Raw genomic sequence first — 17793 nt, 5'->3', positions numbered from 1 at the left:
CCCAGCTGATTAAAAAAAAAAAAAAATCATTCCAGCCTGTGGCCTCCTTCAACACAAAGCTAGTGTGTTTTACCATATGTCTAGGTGGCCAAATAAACAAGTGCCTGGTGCAGGAGGTGTTAACCCATCAGTAAATTAATCCATCATACTGAGCACATGAATAACCCCTAAAATGTATTCAAATTTTATCCAAGCTGTTGATGTTTGGAAACTCAACATTCAGCTGATTTGATCACTGAAAGTAATCAATACTATAATTGATAAACACAATTTTGGCATAGAAAAGGACTGATGCAGTTTTTTTAAACTATATTAACCCTTCTGTTGTCTTTGGGTCAAATTTGACCCATTTTCAAAAAAAATGTCTGTATCAGATATTTGGGTTTCTTTCAACCAAATTGGCAAAAATGAACATGGATGGTTCCATTTAACGCTCTCAAGTAAAATAAAGGATCAAGACACTACTTTCATTGAATTTTGGGTGTCTCAATTTTATAGGATATTTCTGCTTTTTTTCCCCATGAATTCCAAGAATAAGTGTATAACTTGTTGTATGAGTTGGTAGGAGTGGGAACAAAGCATAACACGTAAAAGTGACAAAAGGGTCAAAAAAGGGTCAAAACCATAGACCGTTAATATAAATAATAATAATAATAATAATAATATCAATAATATACTGTCTATGGTCAAAACGTAGAAATGAAACATTTAAAAAAACAACATAATGTCAAAAAAGCAAAAAAAACATTGAAAAAACTACAACCTGAAAAAATAAATTAAATAAAAATGCGAGAATAAGGGGGAAAAAAACTTCAACAAAAAGTGCAGGAATCCTAGGGGGAAGAAATGTTGAATAATGTGTCAAATTCTTTAAGGTGGGAGGACAACACAAGGGTTAAAGGACTGAAAAAAGATTCAAAACATTTCAGCTTGTGGCTTCCTTAAAGGTAATAAGCTTGTATCATCATTTATATAACATGACATTAACACATACATGTGGTACAGGTTATATAACACAGAATTCATAAGTTTAGGACAATGGTTGAAGCTTGTTATGGATATGACCAATGACAACACAAGTTACATTAACGAGCTCATGATATGCTTTTTCCCTTTCCTTCATTTTGTTATATATCTTTTTGAGCATGTTATAGATTTATTACAAAGTGAAAAAGCCCAAAGTTCACCCCAAAGGGACTTACCATCTCCCAGAGAAAACACTGTTCACGAACTGCTCCAAACAGCTCTGTTGTAGTCCAGCCTTTTACTTCGGTGACAAACGTGTGTCACTTTGTAACACGTTATAATGCTCGCCTAGCTGCTAGCGTGACATTCCCTCATACTCTGCTTCTGATTGGGTAGTAGTCCTTACCTAGGTACTGCGCATGTGCAACTTACAACAAAGATCGAATAAAGGTGTGATGTCTCACGCTAAAAGAGAGAGCTCAACACACAGGGTGAAAAGAGGAGGTGCAGCAATGTGCAGTACAACAAAAACTTATGGTGTTTTTTTTTTTTAACTAAACCATGTAAACCTATTCTGGTACAACCTCTAAATACAATTATGGACCTAAAAATTAGCAAAAGACACCCAAATTCTTAATACATCATGTGTTCCAGCATTCCAGCCAATAACCGACAAGAAGGATTTGGGGGTGGAGATAGTGCGCGGAAGCATAGAAAGGAAGGGGAGGGGACGAGATGAGGAGGAGGGAGGGGCAAGCTAGTCTTGTTTTGTTTGAAAACACTTCAAACGTCAACAAGAAGTAATGCCACCCAACATCGCTTAGAGCACCTTTAAGAATGATATTACATGGATATTACAGTAATAAGTATGTACATTACAGCACAGAGTATTTTCCTAAATGTGCTCCAATATTGTAATCAAACATACAGAAGATACTTTTGGTGCTCATATGAAGTTTATTATAAACTTACTTAATCATCACATTCATTTTTGATGGTATACTGCAATTGTTGTGTGAACTATTTATAAACACACAGACACACAGACACACAGACACACAGGCGCCAAAATGATGACATCATGCTCAGCCATAGACTGTATGTGCTCAGGGTACTATAATGGAAGGGCATTAAAATGACTGGTTATGACATGTACTTAAAAATGCATTTAAAATGTACCTCTACAAGAAAGCAAAACAATGTAATCTAAATGTAATAGCAGAAAAAGCATAACATAGCTTCACTGCCTTAATAACTCATGCCTATAGATAAGACAGAGAAGTTATGTTATATTGCAGTCAGTAGAACTTTTAGTATTGCAGTATTTGATACTATGGTGAATGTCTGTAGGTTCCAAAAGTAAGTGGAAACTTTATTCCCAAGTTGCTGTCATAAAGAAAACCCATTGGTGCTTGAACTGAAAATAGTTAGGAGCCAACTTGATTGCTTTGGCAGTAGAAAGATGATATTTGTTATATGCCAAAGTTGCCATTTATCATTCTATGTTGTAAGTTGCAGCCCCACAGCTTTTTTAAAGTTGTGTGGTGCCATGTGTAGTTGCTTCAATTGTGTGGGAGCAGAGTCATTCAAGCTTCTAGTTTGCTTAAAGAGCATGTGTACCCATCTGTTGTTGATGGGCAATGTGATCCCATTGGATATCATGTAATTTAATAATTACTACCTGAGCAGGGAGTAAAACTTGTGATTGTAGTGGATTCACTTCAGTGGATTGTGTCTACAAAGATAGTTATGTGTTAGATCCAATCATCTTTTCACATGTGTCCAGTTTAGCCAGTTTAGCCAGTTCACATGTGAGCTGTGGTGCAGCCACCAAGTTGTATCACTTACACCCATAGACAGTATAAGATTACACCTGTGCTTTTCCTGGATGTTTTCTGACTGACTCATTATTTGACCAATCGTATCTCCACTTGGAATCAGCCTTTGACCAATCACAGAAGAGAGCGAGATGATTGCCTCTCCCCCAAAACTGCGTGTTGGAAACGAACGTCATCTGCTTCATACATTTAGCTAGCTTTAGCCAAAATTAGCTTACGCTAGTTTTTAAAATCATAGATACAGCTTACCGAAACGAGTGTTTTTATTTTCAACCGACAGCCTACGCAGCGCTTATTAATTTGGTGTCCCTGCGTTACAGTTCCAAACATGTACATAAAAGCCTTGTTCCGATGCAGAGACATGCTGAAAGCAGAACTGGTCGTGTAAAATGCTGGCTAGCCTAATCAAAGCTAGCTAGCTGACGAACGAAACGAAAGTAACGTTAGCTAACATTAACGAGAGATAAGCCTATCACAAGAAGCTTGGACACAGCTAAACATACTTGCCACTGAAGCTACAAGAAGAAGGACTAAGAGGTAACGTTTGTGCCTTTACTACAAAGTAAGTAACGTGTGGTACTTAAAAAAGCAACGTTTCTAATAAACCTCTCACACTCTAAACATTGGGCTAGTCACCCGCTAACGTTAACGTTAGACAAACACTTTGACAACTGTAAACTCTAACGTTAGCTGGTTAGCTAGCAACACAAGTGGTCTTATTTTCAGTTGGAGACAACTTATCTAGCTAACGTTATTATGGATTAGAGAGATACAAGTATAGTTGTAGCTAACTATGTATCTTGGTGGTGGTGATGATGATTATATTATCGGCCCTGCTGATGTTGCGCCAGTTATTTACATGTGCTCCTATTTTGTTAGTTAGTAATTGACGTAGCTAGCTAGGTTGCTACCTTCTATTTTGCTTGTCAAATGTATCATTAGCACCAGTGTGCTTAGCTATATCTAACGTTAATGGCTCAAATAGCTAGTGGATGGCATAGCAACTTTTCTTTATGCTCAACATTTGGTAAGTAATGTACGTATGTTCATGTTATGATTGTTTTAATACAACAAATATCACGAAGATTAAACATGTTTTTGTGCCAAGTTTTGTATTCCCTTATGTCCATATCAAACAAAAATATATAGGAATTAACTTGTTTTATTGCCTGATAAGTGGTTAGTTTTATCCGGGTGTTGGTGTGTTTTTACTCCGTGTTTGTGTGACAGTGTGTTCCAGAAATGGCAGTATCAACAGTGGCATGTTTGTGTTGGCACCTTGATATGAAATCCTGCACTAGCCATGCTGTTTTAGCCTATGACTATTGCAAGTCTAAAGTCATATACGCTTTTGGTCATCTCTGTTGATTGAACCGCATTACACGCAGATGTACGCTCAGATACAGTGTTAAATTGCAAGCTCGGAGTAACTCAAAGATAAAGATAATTTTGCCAAGAGAGTTGGATGATGTGTGTGAACAGAAAAGTTGCAGATGCATTTTATTTGATAACTGTTTTTCAGTTAATTTTAGAAATAGCCAGCATTAATACTTTATTTTAAACTGATGCCCAGAGCATGGAATCCGGGATATGCCATATTATCCCTGATACTCAGGTTTGTTGATAACTTTACTTAAACTTGTGTTGCCTTTATTGCGTTTCCAGGCATTGTCATATTCAGATTATGCTCACCATTTGCTTACAAAAAGGGTTATTCACTTGCATAATGACATGTGATTAATATAACAGAGATCAACAGTAACAGTTGCCCTTGGCAACCAGATTGAGTCAATTGGCAACCATTTTGTGGCCTCTGGTTATCCTCCTTTGGAAACCATCTGTTCAATATTTGTTTTTGTTTTAAATATAAAAACAAATCAAAACTAGAAATTTTTTTTCCAAAGAAGTCAATATTTCAAACAGTAACTACACGTTACACTTAGCAGCAGGTAACGTTAGCCTACTGTTAGCTACAGTAGTAACTGGATTAGACACGGTTAAGATGATGACAGCTAAACGGTGTAAAGTATGACTGTATTGCAATGTAAAGGATTCCAACAGCGGAACGTACAACCGTCGTCCGCTAAAGCTATGAGCTAAAAGACACAAAACTAGCACTGGTCACGGCTGTTCGGAAAAACAAAATAGAAAGGACTAAATGTTGCATTTGTCACTCCATAATGTACAGTCGAATGCAGATTTGAGTTGCGCATGCGTCACTTTGCAACAAGTAGCCTACAAGATGCTAATGAGAGACTTCTGTAATGCCAATACAGTAAAAATGGACCTACTTAACGAAGTTTGTTCATGGCTGGCTACAAGATAGCAATCAAACACAACCAAGGTTGTCAGTTGAATGGTGTTTTCAGCTAACGTTAGCAATAAAACAACCATAGATAGCTAAAACTCTTTTGAAATGATTTCCATCTTCTGTTATTGTTTGTAATGAGAAGTTTATTTTATGGATTTCATAAATTTCAGTATATGTATGATGTCGTAAACCGTTTAAATCTGAGCATGAGCGACTCAAATCTGCACTCGACTCACATCAGGCAGCGACACCAGCTTACTTAAAACTGGTAAACCATGTGTTGCATTCGAAGTTATTGTAAAATACCCTTTTCTCATCTTTTTTGTCTTTTAACAACAATTTACTGGTGAAAGAAGTTATTGTTAAATTATTATTACATTTTTAATAATCATTTCAATTCCCCCCTTTTTTGTGCAGATCTTAAAATTGGTCTGATCTGTGACTCAAAACCGGGATCTGAACTATGTTTTGTGATCCATTGCACCCCTATTTCACAGGGATGGGAAATTATAGTGCAAGCCATCATCTCATTGTTTCATTATTAATATGTGTGGTATAGTTACATAAGAAACTAGATCTGCAAGCAGTTATGACCTGGAGTCCAATCGTCCTGACGCAAGTCAGCATCAGCGAACCGGGGAGCTTGCAAAAGTGAAACCCAAAGCGTTACCAAATATTGAGAGGTGTGAGCCGCACATCAACCCTGTTGCCATAGTCAATCTATGAACATCATTTCTCTTCAGGAAAAACTGGGCTATTACAATATTTGTGCAGCACTGAGGTCACTTGAATGTTAAAAAAGGTTTTAGGACCATAAAGATAAATAAATAAATAAATAAAACATAACATGAATCTCACAGATATGTTGATATCACACACAGCAATGCCACACGAGCATTTGTGTTGTCTAACAGTTCTATATATTTGGAGGCAAAAATGATCATATTGAATATTATAACTCTTATAAAGGACAAATTAGTTAAATTTCTTACATACAGTGAATCAATCTTGCATGTAACCGTATGGATTAATTGCACAATGACCCCGAAAAACTCTGGGCTTCTAGGCTGGATTCAAAACCTTCTGTAAGGGATATGAAGACAACAAAGACATCAGCAGATTGGGACGACTGTTAGGTTTTAGCTCCAAAAGACAGTATGTGTCTACTAGTTATTTTATGAAGTTACAAAGTTATGAATCAAAAGTGCCGTTTAGTATCATATACAACGCACTCAGAAGGGATAAAATGGCCCTTCATGGTCTACGTTGATTATAGCGCCCCTTAATGGCCTATCTTTACCAAATCTGCTACAGAGCCTCCGAGCAGCATGCCAAACGATCATTATAGGTTTGGTGTTGATAGCATTTACTGTAGCAGAGATATTATAAGAGCAAATTTTCCATTTAAATGCATTGAGTTTTATGACTCAACAAATGTTGATTATAGTGCCCCCCAATGGCCAATCAGTAGTCTGCAGGTTTTCACGTCACCTTTTGTTGTCGCCACAGCTCGATTGGAATCTCAACGGAGATGGTATTTAAAAAAAAAAAAAAAAAAAAGAGTACCTGTTGGTAGGTACCAAGGACTTTTTTTTCATAGTGAAAAATCAAAAAAGGCGAGTAGAGGCGAGTCGAGCCGGTACCATGTAATGGAAAAACGCCAGTAGACTCCTGTCTGGTCAAGTAACAACCTCAGCTTCCCTGATGCCCCTGCACTGTAGATGACTGAAGCTGTCTGTTCAAAGAGCACTTATTCTGAGAAACGGCCTGCTTCTGATGCGACTTTAATGATGAGTCATCAAAGAGGGGGATCTTAAATATCATATCTTAGATTAGTTTGTTCTACCGTTCCGATTTGTAAAAAGAGAGCCCTTATTGAGCAGTAAAACTGATTCCATTTTAGTAACATTTTTATTATAACAAAGCACAGTTCTAGATACCTTTTCTTACTCTTCCAAATGTGGATGAGACTAATGGATACTTATTTATAGGCAGCACCAGGGTCGGGCTTACCGGGCTTAAGCCCCGAATGTTTATAGTACATTCCCAAATTGTTACTGGCTAGGCAAGAGCTGTTTACAAGCTGTAAAATTACGTTGGTTGTAATAATAATAGTTAGCTAGGGCTGCAGCTATTGATTGTTTTAGTAATTGAGTATTCTACCGAATATTCCATCGATTTTAATGGAGTAATCGGATACAAAATAGTTTTTTTTATATATATATATATTTATTTAAGAGCCATAATATACAATAGTTTGGTTCAATTTCCAAAAAAAGCCAACTTTTTTTTGCCTGCATTGCTTACAATATCATCTCTCAAAACTAAACATTAAGGGCATTTCAGTGCCACATTACATTGTTTTTAAAGAAAATGTTTTCTGAAAAGCAATAACAACCTCAAACTAAGGCATACTGTTTTTCTGGAGGGATAGTCAACAAGTTGGTTCTTGAAGTCAAATTGTGGTCACCACTACGTATTTTCTTGTCTTTGTTTTTGGTAGTTGTTGTGTTTGGTGATGTTTCATCGTCCATACGACGTGATTTACTTTAGTTGGGTCCGCTTCGTGGAATGGTTGATTAAACTACCTCAATGTTTTCTGTTGAGAAGCTGAAGCATTGATGTCGTGCTATTATTGTGGTTAGCGTGTTGGATTTTGCAGTAGACACACTACACAAAGTTTTTTTTTTTTATTTACATTTGAACTGATTCCATTTTCTGTCGCTTTCTCCAGCCTGTCTCTTTTCTTAACCCCTCACTATTTACGCTCTCTTTCTTCATTTTGTATTCTGCGCTGTCTTCATGTGTTGCCCGGCGTGCAACAGTAACAATCATTGTGCAGAAACACTGAGCGATAGAACGTTGGTAACATTGATTAAACAAAGCTTTGAGGCAAATCCTTTTTAATTGAGGATTTTTAGTAATCGGATTATTCGAGTTACTTAAGAAATCGTTTCAGCCCTGTAGTTAGCACATATTTCTATTGCAGTATTAATCGATCAACACATGCTTCCAGACTCAAAAGAGTTCAGTGCTAGGCCCTGTATCCCCACTGATCTAGAACCGCCACATGTACTTAATCAGCAGAAAGATGATTAATCAGCTGAAAACATATTTTATTTATATATATATATATATATATATAGATATATAGATATATGTTATATTTAATGGCAATCAAAATATTTTTACCTGCAAGTAATCATCTTTCTGTTAGTAGAAAATTAATCATTTTTAAATCTATTCTATGCTTTCAGTATTGGCTCAGAGAAACCGAGTCAAAACAGAAAGTAATATATGTACAGTGCAGCTATTATATACATGTCAATGGCATAGCAGCATTGATTTTTAGGATTGTTCCTAAATTCCTTATTATGGGCAAACCCTCCACTTTGGAATAGTTCAAAGCTACTGTACATTGTGTATGAATTTCTCCCATCTAGTGTTGAGATCCTATATCGCAATCAACTCTCTCTCGCCGCACAGTTCAAAGTACGTATTGCAGCTATGATAGCCGTCACGCTTCAAAAAGTGAAAGTTTACAAAAGGCCGTCTGTGAGCCGTGTTTGTTGGAGTGCGTGTCAGAGAGAGGCACGGACGTGCGCTCAACCCCAATTGCGGGCACGCGCGCCACCAGACGGAAAGGAGAGAGAAAGGAAACAGAGACTGCAGCGGTCCAGAGGAAAATCAACTAGTTAGTTAATTTGGTGATGATGCCAGTCTCTTGCTCTTTGCAATATCAGGTTTCTTTATCTGGGCAAAGAAGAAGACTCCTCTTCCTGAAATTTATATATTGAAAACGTGTGGCCCTCCGTGTTTCCTTTTTCAAACTTGCCGGACCGTTAAGCGACAATACCCATTAGCAGCAGCTGTGAGTCGGAGCAGAATAGCTTGTATGTCCCTTACCGGCTAACCTAGTTCAAGATGGAGCATGACTATGGAGAGTCATGCAACCGCAAATGTAAAATTTCAAGCCAATAGGAATTCTTGGAAATGATGGTGGTCAATATTCAGAAAAAAGGACAAGTTTGTGAACGGGCAATACAGATTTTGATAATGAAAAACTACAAACGTTACACAATGTAGCTTTAAGGAAGATCACCAGTGGCCAAGGGGATTTCTACCTGGGCAAAATCATCCTTTTTTTCACTATTTGTCACAATACTGTAAAAAATACTTTGTAGTGGACAATAAAGTGTGTCAGATTAGAAAAACAATACTCAGAAACGAGACCGCTGAAGTAATGATTGAGTAGTTTCTGTCTGTGCCATGCATGATGGTAGTTGGCTCTTGAGATTGTGTCCATTGACTTTTCCAGAACTTAATTGCATTGTGAGATACATTTTAGTCCACTACATTGGGTATAAATTCTCAACAGACATTCAGGCAACACTAAACACATTGCATAGTTGATGGTTTTAGACACAGCGTTGTTCTTCATTCATTTAATGCCAATCAGCCGTACTCGCTGCTGTACCCTAAAATGAGCCAGCTTATTTGACTACTATATCAACTATACTTTTAGCATGAGGCATGATAGCCTTTATCTGGCACTAATAACCCCTTTTGACATTATTTTTAAAAGAACTACATGCATTTCAAACGTTAATTATCATAAATGTCACATCTATAGTACACAAGCACCTTGTTTTCTACTACACCACTATGCTACATTTCCCCTCAGCCTGTTCACAATGTGACTCATTGTAGTTTGATCATATTGTGTTAATGTATTGCTCATTTGGTAGATGGCCACAGTTTGTTAATTTCTGTAATTTTTACCACCAAATACAGTATACCTGTTGGGTGATACTGTATATCATCTGAAATGTATATGCAGACTATTTTTTTCATACTATACACTGCATGTCACCAAAAAGGGGGAGAGAGAGGACCATTATGTTAGTGGAAGTTCACTGCTGTGTGTAGTCTGTTTGACAGGCTAATCTGGCCCTGCGTGGATCCCATCAGCAGCTGACTGGTAAATTGAGTTAGCTTGTTAAAGCTACCCTGCTTGTCTGAAGTCTGACACCTGTGGGCCTGTCTGTTTGCCAGCTTTCAACTCTGACTCTTAACTGCATCAACCATTCACTTCATCTTGCCAAGTGTGCCATGTGAAAGAGAAACAATTGTGTGATGTTAGTAAATCCAAGCTAGGTCAGTTTACAAACACACACACACACACACATCCACACACACTGTAACAGGGCTGTGTAGATCTCTTGTCACATGCTGCAACACCAACATCTACTGCTTCTGTTGCTATAGCAACCATTCAGCTGCCGCTCTAATTTGTGTAGCTATGAAGACTTTAGACTGGGTGACCTCTCTCCCCTGAGTTCTCAATGCTTACATCAGTACTTACAAAGTTATGTATGCTGATATATATATGTATATGTATATATATAGATATAGATATAGATAGATATGTAATGCAAGACCAGCAGGAAATGGCACACATCTGAAAAAGATGACTAGTTATCAGCCTCAACCTAAAAGGGCCCTGGCCTTGGTACAGTGTGTATTGCTGCAGTGGTGAAAGAGCAGATGAGTTTGTTTGATGAGCCAGCTTTGATAACTGCTGCTCAATAATAAAGTGCGTGTGTGAGTGAGACCACACTGTTGTATCACAATTAAATGAATTGGGAGAATGGAAGTCATACAAACCTCTGGTACGGATGATCCACTTTTTTCTAAAAGTAAACAAACAGTACTAGACTAAGACAACAAAGGAAGAGTGTAGGCAATATTGTTTGGGTCTGTTTGCAAGTGACATCTTTTAAGTAAGTTTTAATCTTTGGGTATTTATATTGAACATTTATTTTTTATTTCTTTTTTTATCACTTACAGACCTGCAGTTCTTGGTTACTTTGCTTTCATGCACGAGTGTGTTGGCTCGTCTGCTGTCGTAGGTTTGGTTTGTGTGCATCACACACTAATGTGAACATAATTTGTCAACTAGAAACATTACTGGAGGTAAAAGCTTTGTATGTGATAATGGGAGCTGATTTAAAATGCGTATTCCGTTGGGAAATTTGATAAAAATCACCTCCGTTTCAAGTCAGCTTTCTCAACCACTTTGTAAAGTTTGTTATTGCTCTTTGTAGGAAGCTCTGGCTGGCCAAAGAAGCTTTTAAGTTTGCTCCTCAGTCTCTTTAAGCATAAACCGAAGTGGTGGTGCTATTTCTGGATATGATGAGCAATGATTGCTGTTTGGTTGAATTATTCCTTTAGGACTATTAGGTAAACAGTACAAGAAACGCACACATGCTTGTAAGCTCCAGCAGTCCAAGGCTCTTCTTCAATTCACTTTATTGACCACACGGTAGGCAGAAGATTTCTGGTACAGTGCATGCATTTTTAATTAATATTTTAGAGAATATTTACCATTGATATAACACCCGTTTATATGTGTTTTGTATTTTAATGCATTTTTTTTATCTTCTTTTATGAAAACCTTTCCAATTTAGATAGATGTATTGAAAGCTGAGTCTGAGCCTTTTACACATAGCAATATGAATGTGTATGTTGACCTTCAACTGTCAAAAGTTTAACATCAAGAAACACAACTGGTCCTGATTACAGACATAAAGTTATGACTTAAATTGCAAATTGATTTGACCACTATTTTTGTGCTTTTGTGTACTACTTGTTTTAATATGTAAGTTTTGTGCTAATATTGTTTCAATTAAATGGCTGCTAATACCACTTTGTTACAAACCCTGCTTCTCAGGTGTAAACACATGCTGTATAGTTGGATTGAAAGGCCAGGAGTTAACATTCAATTCAGGTCTATCAATAAGCCACAATACCAGGGCTCTTCTAGTGTTAAACCTGAATTGAATGAAGCCATAATTCATGTTACTAGTTTTACCTGTGTCAAAATGTGTGGAAATGTGGAACAGCTATGGAACTGTTATGAAAATGTAATTTGTGAGGATTAACCAATTCATTGTGTTTTTTTTTTTGTTTTTGTCCTGTGTCTGTTCTTTTCTCTCCCACAGGTAGCAGTGCGTCTCTCTCTAGGGCAGAGCCATGGGTGCATTCCTGGACAAGCCCAGGACCGAGAAGCACAACTTGCATGCTGAGGGCAATGGCCTGCGCTATGGGCTGAGCTCCATGCAGGGCTGGCGGGTGGAGATGGAGGATGCTCACACAGCTGTGTTGGGACTTCCCGCTCCTGGTATGGCTGACTGGTCCTTTTTTGCCGTGTACGATGGTCACGCTGGCTCAAGGGTTGCCAACTACTGCTCTAAGCATCTTCTGGAACACATATTCAGTGCTAGCTTAGGGGCCGGAGGGACCCAATGTTCACAGGCTGGTTCAGACGGCTCCACCAGTGACCCTTCAGCACTGGTTCCTCCAACAGTTGAGACTGTGAAATCCAGGATCCGGACAGGCTTCCTGAGAATTGATGAGCACATGCGCAGCTTCTCTGACCTTCGAAATGGCATGGACCGTAGTGGCTCTACAGCAGTGGGAATCCTCTTGTCACCTGATCATTTCTTCTTCATCAACTGTGGCGATTCTCGAGCTGTTCTGTACCGCAATTCACACGTGTGCTTCTCCACACTTGATCACAAGCCTTGCAACCCACGTGAGAGAGAGCGCATTCAGAATGCTGGCGGCTCAGTAATGATTCAGAGGGTAAATGGGTCACTGGCTGTATCAAGGGCCTTGGGGGACTTTGATTACAAGTGTGTGGAGGGGAAGGGCCCCACAGAGCAGCTGGTTAGCCCCGAACCAGAAGTATTTGAGATGGTTCGAGCCCCGGAACAGGATCAGTTTGTGATCCTGGCGTGTGATGGTATCTGGGATGTAATGTCCAATGAGGAGCTGTGTGAGTTTGTGAAATCTAGGCTTGAGGTGTCTGATGATCTGGAGAGAGTCTGCAATGAAGTGGTGGACACCTGCCTGCACAAGGTTGGTACACATGTTTCTGAGCACTACTTTTGTGTGTTTTTGCTATGATAGGCACTGTTTGTTAACCCTTGTGTTGTCTTCCTGTCAAAATTAAAATCAACACTTTAATTGAGGCTTTTTCATCAAAGTTTTTAACTTTTTCTTACGTTTTTGTCCCATTTTTCAACACTTGACGCTTTTTTCAATGTTTCATCTTTTTTTGACAATTCAACACCAACACTAACTTACTAACTTTAGGTTCACAGTTATTTTTTGGGTTTATGTCATTTATTGGACATTAAACAATGTTTGAGTTAGAAAATAAATAAATAACATATATAAAATACTAGCATATAATATTTATGTTATGATATTGATATTAAGCAGTCTGTCTCGCTGTGAATCACAGTGCAGACTGTTCCATAAGTTGTACCTAGGAAATATTTTTTTTAATTTCTTTCAATACTACACTTAAACTCCTTTTTTACGTTCTTCTCTCCTCCGGTCCATCTCAGGGGAGTCGGGATAACATGAGTGTTGTGTTAGTGTGTTTTCCCAACGCTCCCAAAGTGTCGGAGGAAGCTGTGAGGAAAGATGCTGAGCTCAACAAATATCTGGAGTCTCGAGTAGAAGGTGAGAATAGATGGATAACCCTAAAATAACCAATGTGTACTGTATGTGCCATAATGGGATTGTTGAATATTACAATATTGAATTGCTCATTTTCATAATCTTTTCTTAGTTTCTCCTGAAAACAGCTCTGGAGTATTGGAATTGTATGTGTGGTTTAAAGTGAACTCAATGCCATTTAATTTAAATAGGTTCTTGAGTTACTTTCATGTGGTGAGCTGAAGAATTACTGTGTGCTTTTATAACAGCTGGGGATTTACACCCTTACTTATAACCTCAATCCATTTCAAGAATTTTAGGACCAAAAACAAACCCATTAATATTTGTGTTTATGAAGTTGTAGTTGAATAAATTGGTCTTATCTTAGACAAAGATTTCTCTGGGAGAAGCAGGATCTTTCTCCAACTGAAACTCATATCTGGATGTATGTTTTCTCCATTGACTGACCCTGCCACTCTCTATTGTCTAAACTCCAGCCAAGTTATCTCTGGCTCACAGCAGAGGAATGACACCACCATGACCTCCTTTTCCATTTCAGCAAGCATCCCCTCTTTTTTCCCTGTTTGCTCCTCTTCTCTCTAAACACATCTTTCTTTCCCCTCCCTCGCTCAAACATTCCCTGTCTTGTTTGGATCGATTCCCTTTTGTTTTCTTTATGTCCTTTTCTTTCTCATTTTATCCCTTTTTTTGTCTTTTTGAGGTGCATTGGTCCCTCTGATGAGCACAGTGCAACTTTTCTTTTTTGTTGGTTACATTGACTCTCTTCCAGGGCTACTTTTTGTGTCAGTCAACACTTGTCTTGTTTTACCAAACTGGTACCAGTTTTGTCTTGATCATCAGAATAGAAAAAAAACTGGGCCTAATATTTGGAAGATATGTTGTAATATCTATTGTAAGAATATGCAGTTGGTAACACAAAAGGGTAGTTATTGTGTATAGGCACTCCAGAGTGGGTTCAAATCATTTCACATGTCAAGGTGAATTACAGTTATGCAAAAGTTTGTTTGGGTGTTTGGCTTCAGGTACTGTGCAATATTGGAAGATAGATAGAAAGAAAGAAAGAGAAAGAAAGAAAGAGGGAGAGAGAATCAAAAGGGGAAAAAAGTAGAGGAATGCTCTGGCTGAACATTGACTTGGCCTCATGCCACTTTCAATCTGTTGCAGGCCTCTCTCGTCCTGTAACCTTCTCTCTCCGTATCAGACACACACTCATTTCCCCAAATTAATTTGTATGTTTTCCGTCTTGAATTCTTCTTTATTTGTCACACTTTTGGTCTCTCCTCTGTTCTTCTCTCCCTCTTCTATCCTTCCCAGCTGTTCTTGGCTATCTCCAGCTCTGTGAATACTGACTTGTATAACATGTCTGGTGTTGTTTTTAGAGATGCTGTCTGGGCCAGGGGAGGACGGGTTTCCCGACCTGGTAGCAGTGATGAGGAACCTGTCCACCGACATCGGCATGCCCATGCTGCCACCAGGAGGAGGCCTTGCCAGCAAGTAAGCATCACCACCTTCAAAGCATTCTGTGTTATTTTAACACAGGAGTTGCATGTTATTCCGCATTCATTAACGTTAGCTCAGCTATTGGGTTTTGTCATTGGGACTTTCTAACTAGGAATAGAAAATACTTTCCCAGGTTTGCAGTCATTACAATACGAGCAAGATTTTTTTCTACTACTTCACCTTACCGTACCTTGTTTTTCCTGTTGCTTTGATAGATGGTTTTGAATTAAATAACTAAATAAAATAATAAAGAGACCTGATCACATGTTTGTGTCTGTGTACCTCCTTCAGACGCAGTGTTATTGAAGCAGTATACAACCGTCTAAATCCATACAGGGAGGAAGATGGGGTGAGTAGTTGTGATAGTGTATGTGATGAATTTGAGCTGTCTCCTTCTTTGACCATTTACACAACACTCGCACACAAATATTTTGCTAAATTCTTAAGGGACACTACACATATGAACCTATAAAACACATCTGAGTTTCAGTAGTTTCTATAAACCACTCTGTCATGTTGAATCATCCCGTCTGGTGCCAGGCTGGAGATTTATGTGTACCATAGCAGGTGAAGTATTATAATTGACTTCAGAGGTGGCTTTGCGCATACCCCACCCTCCCATATGATAAACATCTTTTTTCTTTATTTTTTTTTTTGTGCGTGATGCACACCTTCCTGTAAACCCTCATAATGGGTTATGCATGACAACACAGCTTTGTCAAAAGTCTTTCTAGTGGAACTGAAAACTGTTTCTCTTTTACAAAGTCCAATGAAAGCCTTCTCTTCTACAGTATTTAGTTGAAGTGGGGCACTCCCTGTGCATCAAAGATTTTAGGCTGATATTTGTGTGTTTTCCCCTTGGTTCGGTTTTGTTTCATACAGAGACAAATCCAAGCACACCAAAATGTGCCATTACAAACCATGCAATAATGTTCACTCCGCTTATTGGTCAGATGTGTCTAGGGCAGGAGCAAAAAGGTAAATGCAGGAAGAAGGTCCTATGTTCTGGTCTAGTGCATACACTACCGTTCAAAAGTTTAGGGTCACATTGAAATGTCCTCATTTTTGAAGGAAAAGCACTGTACTTTTCAATGAAGATAACTTTAAACTAGTCTTAACTTTGAAGAAATACACTCTATACATTGCTAATGTGGTAAATGACTATTCTAGCTGCAAATGTCTGGTTTTTGGTGCAATATCTACATAGGTGTATAGAGGACCATTTCCAGCAACTATCACTCCAGTGTTCTAATGGTACAATGTGTTTGCTCATTGGCTCAGAAGGCTAATTGATGATTAGAAAACCCTTGTGCAATCATGTTCACACATCTGAAAACAGTTTAGGTCGTTACAGAAGCTACAAAACGGACTTTCCTTTGAGCAGATTGAGTTTCTGGAGCATCACATTTGTGGGGTCAATTAAACGCTCAAAATGGCCAGAAAAAGAGAACTTTCATCTGAAACTCGACAGTCTATTCTTGTCCTTAGAAATGAAGGCTATTCCATGTGAGACATTGCTAAGAAATTGAAGATTTCCTACAACGGTGTGTACTACTCCCTTCAGAGGACAGCACAAACAGGCTCTAACCAGAGTAGAAAAAGAAGTGGGAGGCCGCGTTTCACAACTGAGCAAGAAGATAAGTACATTAGAGTCTCTAGTTTGAGAAACGGACGCCTCACAGGTCCCCAACTGGCATCTTCATTAAATAGTACCCGCAAAACACCAGTGTCAACATCTACAGTGAAGAGGCGGCTGCGGGATTCTGGGCTTCAGGGCAGAGTGGCAAAGACAGGTAGCCATGTGGGCAGCGTGTGTATGTGACGTTAGTCCGACGGGGTTTATTGTTATGGGAAGTCAGGCTCTCCGTGTGTAGAAAAGTACCGTAGGCAGCAGCTGCCGCTGACACAGTGATGCGCATAGTTTTGATGAGTAGTCAGTGAAGCTTCAAGAGTCTGTGTTTTATGTTTATGCAAATACAAACTAATTCACTTGATTAATGCAACATAATTACAACCTCTCCTGGCCATTTTCCCCTTGCAGAATGCTGCTACCAGCCAGGCTAAATTTAATATAGTTAGCCTAAAGAAACAGCAGAAAGCTGCTACCAGCCAGTCTAAAGCTAATATAGTTAGCCCAAAGAGCCAAGGGGTCCGTATGTCCCAACTAACGTCACGATTTGGAGCTGCGACGCTGGAAACGTAACACTACTGTACTACAGAAGTCCTTGTCTGATCTAAGGTAATTTACACTGATTTAATTGTTCTTGGATACACAGTTTGTTGCTAGTGCGCATGACATGCAGGTCTGATCAATTTCTCAAACTAGCTGACCCGCTAGTCGACCACAACCTGAAATTTAGAGGGAGCAACATGCAGTCGTTGTCATTCACGTTAGCCTGCATTGATTATTATAGAAAATACAATTGTATCATGCTAGTCAACCAGCGTATTTCTACCTAATTTCCCTCTCCAAAATCACTTCAGAAGAGTAATGTTAGTCACAGCTTACTTGCTTTGGTGTTTGTAAAGCATTAAAGTTCAACAAAGAATGGTTCACATTAGAAAAGATCCTTTTTCATTTTTTTTCTTCTATGTAGATGTACTCCCCTACAAAGTCACTGCAGTAGTTGAGAATGATTTATTATT

At 38.6% G+C, this 17793-nt stretch overlaps 1 protein-coding gene across 4 annotated transcripts in view; it reads left to right on the top strand.

Annotated features, from left to right (window-relative positions):
- The first annotated feature begins 2951 nt into the window (after positions 1 to 2951).
- Positions 2952 to 17793, top strand: part of ppm1ba (protein phosphatase, Mg2+/Mn2+ dependent, 1Ba) — a 23070-nt gene continuing 8228 nt past the window's right edge. For 2 of the 4 annotated variants that reach the window (XM_032541917.1, XM_032541919.1), the window contains exons 1-5: positions 2952 to 3366; positions 12120 to 13038; positions 13533 to 13650; positions 15027 to 15141; positions 15439 to 15496. In XM_032541917.1, the coding sequence (XP_032397808.1) occupies positions 12151 to 13038; positions 13533 to 13650; positions 15027 to 15141; positions 15439 to 15496 (1179 nt within the window). In that variant the 5' untranslated portion in view covers positions 2952 to 3366; positions 12120 to 12150. Of the gene's footprint in view, positions 3367 to 12117; positions 13039 to 13532; positions 13651 to 15026; positions 15146 to 15438; positions 15497 to 17793 lie in introns of those variants that run through there. The other 2 variants (XM_032541918.1, XM_032541920.1) reach the window with 2 other exon arrangements.

Source organism: Etheostoma spectabile, chromosome 17, assembly GCF_008692095.1.
Source record: "Etheostoma spectabile isolate EspeVRDwgs_2016 chromosome 17, UIUC_Espe_1.0, whole genome shotgun sequence".
In the NCBI taxonomy this organism is placed as follows: Eukaryota; Metazoa; Chordata; class Actinopteri; order Perciformes; family Percidae; genus Etheostoma; species Etheostoma spectabile.
Note: the sequence above shows the minus strand (reverse complement) of the source record. Positions and strands in the feature narration are given on the sequence as shown.